General features: G+C 30.6%; 1 protein-coding gene across 2 annotated transcripts; it reads right to left on the bottom strand.

Annotated features, from left to right (window-relative positions):
- Nucleotides 1–306: 306 nt before the first annotated feature.
- Nucleotides 307–7,100, bottom strand: LOC139486816 (uncharacterized). Of its 2 annotated transcripts, none has more exons than XM_071271798.1 (3): nucleotides 6,865–7,100; nucleotides 1,811–2,541; nucleotides 307–742 (listed from the first exon to the last, which is right to left on the bottom strand). In XM_071271798.1, exons 2-3 carry the CDS (start codon nucleotides 2,463–2,465, stop codon nucleotides 333–335), a joined length of 1,065 nt encoding a protein of 354 aa, XP_071127899.1. In that variant the 5' UTR covers nucleotides 2,466–2,541; nucleotides 6,865–7,100; the 3' UTR covers nucleotides 307–332. The 2 variants fall into 2 exon arrangements, with proteins under 2 accessions (XP_071127899.1, XP_071127898.1); XM_071271797.1 differs by lacking the exon at nucleotides 6,865–7,100 and adding an exon at nucleotides 3,517–3,628.
- Between the last annotated feature and the right edge of the window lie 483 nt (nucleotides 7,101–7,583).

Below are 7,583 nucleotides of genomic sequence, written 5' to 3'. Positions count from 1 at the left end.
TATTATGAAGGAAGTGTTTGAAACAATACATTTTTATAAAATTTCTCCTTAGATGAGCGTCGAACTAAATTGGGAAGTGTTTTTTTCTCATCGTTTATCTGTATTACTAGTATATGCCTTACTAACAGCATTCATTACAGGTCACAATGATTGTTTTCTGTGGGATTATATTTGTACAAGTAACCATATATGAGGAACATAAATGCAGATATAGATTTAGACAAAACAACTATACATACATAACAAATATATAGCATTATTAAATTATAACATAGCTGGTGGTGTCAATTAATAAGGTGTAATTTAGTAACAGTGCAAACGAATACGAGTAATTAAATAAAGAAATTTTTGAAATCACGCAAATAGTCCCCTACTATCCAGGAAAAATCTATTTTACCGCTTGTCAGAGCTTTTAAGGATTCGTTTGTAGCATAAGTTTTTTTCTGAATCTCATTCTGTATAAACCTGTGCTGGTAAGGTGTCAAATTTTTGTCATGATAAACAATGAATAAGATCCCCTTGTTAATGCCAAATTGAAGCTTGCCATCATCAATGTTTAAAGTCTCTGGGATATCATAACCATCCTGAATATATACTGGGATCATTTCTCCAGAGTGCATTTCATAGTTGTATAGTTGATAACATTGAGATTTGTCGCCTCCTATTCCAAAAAAGCTTCCTTGTTTCCATTTAATTGTTTCCCTTCGTATGTAACTTTTCTTCTTTAGTTTCTTTTTGTCCACTAAAACAACAATTGACGAATTGAATTTGCATCCTTAATGTAAGAACAGTGATACAAAACAAGCTTATAACATGTACTGGTAACAATTCATTGGTGTCAATCTTAAACAATAAAACAGCATAATCTAAAGGTATGTTTTTGCGAGTAGTTACTAGTATATAGTTCTGTAATATTGTAATAATATCGGCAAAATGAAGGACAACAAAAGCAACGTATATACAGCATGGTTAAAAATAAAAAAAAAGATTTTATTAAAATAGGTAGCTTAATTGCACCAGCCAAGTTGTCAGCACGCCGGTGAATATCAATTCTATGGTCATTTTTATAAATTTCCTGTTGAAAAAAACTTTTTTTTTCGAAAATCTAAGGATTTTCTTATTCCAGGCATAGATTACCTTAGGCGTATGTGGCACAACTTTTGGATTTTTTGGTCCTCTATGCTCTTCAACTTTGTACTTTTTTGGCTTTACAACTATTTTGTTCTGAGCGTCACTGATGAGTCTTGTGTAGAAGAAGCGCGCGTATGGCGTACTGAATTATAATTCTGGTACTTTTGATAACTATTGAAACCCGTAAATATCCTTGTTTTTTTATGTATTTAATTAAACAATTACCAGAGTTTTGACCATATGTTTACACCACTTTAAATAAATCAATACTAAAATGAACAGACAAACAAACAAATATGATACATAAATAAATAAATGATACACACTTATCAATACTACTAAAATTGTATTGGTGTTTATATTTGTTTCTTTTTATTAAATTATCAATGATTAAAATTCGTCTTATTATTTTGACTTGAGAGTTTTGCATTTCTCTTTTTACTTCATAGTTTGGGAGAGATGGCATAATGCAATGACTTTAAGCTTGAACATTTTGATAAATCTAAAATCCATATAGAACAGGATTACATTCAAGGTGTCCTGAAGCGTGAGTAACATTCTCAAAACATGTTGTCTACTCTTTGGTCGAGTTGTTGTCTCTTTGGCATATTTCCCATTTCCATTTTCAATTTTATTATTAAACAAAAAACAAAAAAACTGAAATGTCCTGAACACTTACATATTTCAACTTCAAAATCTCTTCGTAGATGGCGAATATCGCTCTGAACATCAGCTACTTCGCCTTTCAGTTGAACTTCTTTACTAATTAATTCCTTCAAGTTATCAAGGTACGTTCGTTCTGTTTCAATATCCATACAACAAGTCTCTAGACTTTCTATCTGTGATACAAACTCATCTTTCCGTTTGCCGAGATATGTCTCAAGTCTACCTGCTATTTCCTTAAATCTGCACATATAAACTGATAATACGTCTTTATGTACGTCTGCATCTCCGCGATGTAATATTTCATTTCGTAATCGTCTTATGCGTTCTACATCATCACCAACTGTCAATTCAACCGGAGTAGGATCATTCTTGTCCCATCCTTGTGTTGGTTGAGGAACTAATTTCAAATTTCGGATCAATGTGTACATTAAAGGTATATCAAACCCGTTATATCCATTATTATTGGCAACCTGCTGTATTTTCAACTTATCTCCATCTCTTAATCTTCTTTTGAGATCATCGTTTTGCATCACGTGGCTTTGCAATAAATTTGGAGGTTCTTTGATAAGGAGAAGCTCGCGTAAAATATTTGGAAGTTCATTTTGAGCAGCTTGGCCGATTCTAGCATAATTTGTTTTTCTATTAGCGTGAACTGTAGCTGAAGCCATACCTCTTTGTTATGTTATTTGTATGAGATATCACCGCTGTTTGTTGAATACTCACTGGAGAAACATTTCTTTATACCTAAAAAAAAATGTTTGTAGTTCATTATTAAAGACTATTCAGTTCAATAAAATGAAAGAAAAAAAGAAAGGTTTTTGGAAGAAAGTGTGAAAGGCTTGGCAAAAAGGGGAAAGGTAGGTAGGGGTGATTATCGGGCACATATTGGAAAGTATTTGAATCAGAAAGGGAACATTGATTTGAAAGTTCAATCTTATATGTTGTGCTGATACACCACTGTCCTAGGTCATAGGGGTGGTTGAACGCTCACACACATGTTATTGGCAATTATATACCTATATAGAGTTATTTTCTTTCAGAACGATAGGTCATTCTTTTTCAGAATCAACCAGGACGATACCATGTTTCAATGAAATATGCTCCAAGGCACAAAATAATGACCTGTGTGAGGTCATTATTTTCCTATATAAAAATGCAATCTATAATTTACTTCAAAATTTTATTCGTCTGATAGTTTTTTGTTGCCGATTTGGAAATTTATTTTTTAAAGTTCAATCGATGATAGGTGTAAAAGAAACCGTCATTGTCCGCATTTTAATTTTAGAAACAAATAACGTGAAGTTTTGTTAATTTATCGTCACAATAAAGAAACATTATCATATATGTGAGATGAATTTTAATGTAGACTTTAATAAAAATAAGCCAGATTTAACATAATCGTGTGTAAGATTTTGAAAATCTTATTGAGTCACACTGAATAGGTTGATTGATTTTTGGTTGCTTGCTTAACGTCTAGTGGCAAATATTTCAAGCATGTTCAGGACGATACACACTGAATAGGAAATCATACTTTGATAAAAATGTATTGCTATTCAAAAGACAATCTTTCTGAATTTTTCATTCGATTCAATTAAAATTGTTAGAAAAAATAACCACTTTTCCGCGATAGAAATGACATTACAAATAGAAAAAAACACCATTAAAAACATACGCCCTCCCCCTTTTTCCATAATCTAAGTGGTACAATAAATTACTTACAATGTGTCTTGTATTTGTCATACACCGTTATCAGATTGTAACAATACATTTGTGTCTTACTTCATGCAGTTAGAGTAATATTTCTATTTTGTATGCATAATAAATTTTAAAAGTTTTATATCTAGATTAATTAGAGAGTTGTATTTCACATTCTACCTGAGCCGTAGGGCGTATTAAAACCTGAACGCATTAGAAAGGAATATCCCACTTTAGTGTTGTCGGTAAAAAAGAATATTAAATTTTGCAAATCTTCATCAAAAATAATATTTTTTTGACGGTATATAAGTCAGATAATGCATATTTTAAAGTTTTTCTTGTCGCAGAACACACCTCGGGGTGTCAGGATTGCTCAAAGAAAGACCTCCCTACGGTCGGTCTTTCATTTGATCAATCCTGTCACCCCTCGGTGTGTTCTACGACAAGAAAAAACTTAAAATATGCATTATGTATAACATAATAATTTTATTTGTGAATAATTGTACTAATTAATCAACATTCAAATATATTTGTTTGGCATATGTTGTTATTTATAGGCACTTATATTTAATAGTTTTTATTACGATAAAAACACAATTTTAATTATGTAAAGGCATACAGTTTAATTTGTTCATGGAGAAAATAACAAGGACAGAGGAGAATCAATAAATAAATGAATAATGATAATAAGAAATAAAATTCTTTTTTTAACGAAGAAAAAATATTTGAGAATAACATGTTAATCTTCACGAGGCCTTCAAAGACTATTACAGTGCTTATCCAGTGACCTTTCGTGTATCACAATAGCAATGGCTAAAACAGTTTACCAAATTGCAGTTTGATTTCTTCTCCCACAAACTGATCAACTGGTAAAATATTTTAGCAGACTGCCCAAGTGAAATATAACGGTACTTTTTTAGATACCAAAAAGAAACTTATTGATCAAGCACATAAATCGATGCATTTTATACATAGAATTGTTAAAAACGAAAACATTTCTATAGATTTGCAACTGAAATTATTTGATTCCATGATAGAACCCATTCTTTTATATGGTTCTGAAGTTTGGGGTTTCGAGAATTTGAAAATTATTGAACAGATGCATTTGGAATTTTGCAAAAGAATTTTAAAAGTTCGAAATACTACACCCAATTTTATGGTGTATGGAGAATTGGGAAGATTTCCTCTACACATTCGAGTTAAATGTAGAATGATTTCGTATTGGTGTAAAGTTGTAAACAATAGCAGTAAACTCAGTAGTTCTTTGTACAGGCTGATGTTATCATTGAAGAATCATGGTCATTATGTTTTCAAATGGATTGATTCTGTCGAATCAATATTTAACAACACTGGTCTAGGATATATTTTCATGAACCAAATTTGCTTTTGTGATAAAAATTATCTCGATCGTATATTGAGTGATCAGTTTATTACCTCATGGTTTGGCGATATAGAAAATTCATCCCGGGGACAATTGTATGGGACATTTAAAAAGGACTTTGGATTAGAAAAATATCTGATCAGACTATCTGAACAGAATAGGGGGTGGACATCGAACTTACGTATTCCAATCGAGACAGGCCGTTGGCAAAATATACCTAGACCAGAGAGAATATGTACTTTATGTCATAAATTTATTGGTGATGAATTTCACGTTTTATTTGTATGTCAACATGATTCTATTGTTAATTATAGAAACAAATACTTACCTAAATATTATACTATTTATCCGCAATATATTAAAATGGAAGGATTATTGTCCATATGTAATATAGAAGTCTACAAACGATTGTCATTTTTTATTAAGAAAATTGCTTGTTTATTCTAAAATATCTACAATTGTATTTCTATGTGTTTAGATAGTACTGCATGCTCATTTCGTCATTCAATTGTTTATGTATTATACTTTGACCTCATGTTACACATTTATGTGTCTGAGCGTTATCAATTAAATCTTGAAAAATCTTGAAATGTTGTTAGTATGAAGTGAGTGCTTTAAAATCAAAAGTAATACTTACCATCAAGATCCAGTTAGTTGATATCTTTGTCATTCTTTTCAAACAAACAAAAATGACTTGCTATAGTATGAGTCACTGAATAAGAAGGTCTAATTTTGACAAGGAAACTTCTATCATAAATAGATTTTATAAATAAATAGTTCAAACCATTGTTTTATAGCTTTGTCTTCTAAGACAAAGTTATTGTGTAATTATGATTCGTATAATATTTTCTATACAAATTACTGATCTGCTGGCATTAAAGGGAAATAATTTTTATTGAGTTATTGTGCACTAAAAATTAATCAATGATACCAGGCTTCTGGTTTTGCCTACAAAAAAATCATCAATACGACTTGAATAAAAAAAAAATGAATTGCCAAATTAGGAGGAAGTTGAAGGGCATTTAGGACACAAATTACAAAGGTTTTGCCAAATACTGCTTATAAGTTATCTTGTGCGCCATGGTAGAGAATCCTTAGTACTTTGAACAATGCAAAGTTTGGCAAAACAGCTGTTAATCTATAATTTTACCATATCAATAAAAATTCATGTCAAAATAAAATTACTGACTACTGGACTGGTGATACTTTCTTAATTTACAGGGGAATTTGTATGATTTATAGAACTTTGAATGTGTTCAATAATAGGTTTTTAACAGTTTTTATTTCAAAATTTTAATCATCTTAAAAATAAATGTCATTGTTCTGTTCAAAACAGAGGATAAAAGTTTAATAATCATAAAAGTAATGTTACAAACAAATTAAATGAGGGAAGTTGATATTTGTCAGACAAAAATTGTGACAACATTTTGCTGATTTTCAGTAAGGTAAATGTTTTCCCTTTAATGGTAGCAGATAAGTAATTGCTTTAGAAAAAAAATTCGAAATTACAATTATGCACTAACCTGTTGTATGAAAACGGAGCTATAAATTATAGACTTACAAAACAATGTTTTAAACTATTTATTTATTAAATCTATTTATGATTGAAGTTTCCTTGTCAAAATCCTTGTCAACTAACTGGATCTTGATGGTAAGTATTACTTTTGAATTTAAAGCACTCACTTCATACTAACAACAATTCACTTGAGCAATCTGCTAAAATATTTTTACCAGTTGACCAGTTAGTTGGAGAAGAAATCTAACTGCAATTTGGTGAACAGTTTGAGCCATTGCTATTGTGATACCCCAAAGGTCACTGGATAAGCACAGTAATACAAATAGAAAACAATCATGACAATAGTAAGCTTTGATTTTCCTTAATGAAATTGTACAACTTACAAATAATGACATATTTACCTAAAACAAAAAAGTTTACTCTATCTATATATATCATGATTGCAGATTAATATGTTTAGAAACTTACTACTTACGCATGTTATGTTATCATGTCTGTGTTCGCACGGTGACAATCAGATATTATAGGCATATAGGAACTCACCTAAAAATATCATCCACGAAAGAATGTATTACATGATAACGTTTAACAGGTCATGAGATAAAAACTAATTGGTCACAGAATCTTTGATACTAGCATATGAACTAATGCACCATGATTTAATAATTTGTTATTCATTTATCATGCTTTTCCAAAGTTTTAATAGCTAAAATACCGGATCCTAAATATTTGAATATTTCCTTTTTCATTAACCTTCGGTTTTAGTTATTTTCATTCAGGAAACTAAAAACACTTATTGGAACGACAAAAAAATGTATTTTCAACCGACAGAAATGTCATCTGACGGTATAACATAATTGACGAAAATATTTTATAATGATCCAGATACATATACCAGAGACATAGTTTACATGTCCCTACATATAGATAAACTCATCATATTTACCAGGATTAAATTGTGTATTTACGCCAGACGCGCTTTTCGTCTACAAAAGACTCATCAGTTGAAAAGACCAAATAAAGAAGGGAGTTGAAGAGCATTGAACACCAAAATTCCTAAAAGTTTTGCCAAATAGATTTCTTAAAAATTCCGAGTACTCGTGCATGTATCCTGATTCACCAATATCACCGGCTAGTCATGACATTACTCAGGATCTAAACTAAAAGCAAATGAACAATAATTGATTCTGATTG

The sequence above is a fragment of the Mytilus edulis genome, chromosome 8, assembly GCF_963676685.1.
Source record: "Mytilus edulis chromosome 8, xbMytEdul2.2, whole genome shotgun sequence".
Classification (NCBI taxonomy): Eukaryota; Metazoa; Mollusca; class Bivalvia; order Mytilida; family Mytilidae; genus Mytilus; species Mytilus edulis.
Note: the sequence above shows the minus strand (reverse complement) of the source record. Positions and strands in the feature narration are given on the sequence as shown.

What these genes read in the sequence shown, in the direction of transcription:
- LOC139486816 (XM_071271798.1), bottom strand. Translation starts at nt 2,465, where the DNA reads ATGGCTTCAGCTACAGTTCACGCTAATAGAAAAACAAATTATGCTAGA. An exon ending in AGATTTTGAAGTTGAAATAT is followed by an intron (nt 743 to 1,810) that starts GTAAGTGTTCAG and finishes TTGTTGTTTTAG; the next exon opens with TGGACAAAAAGAAACTAAAG.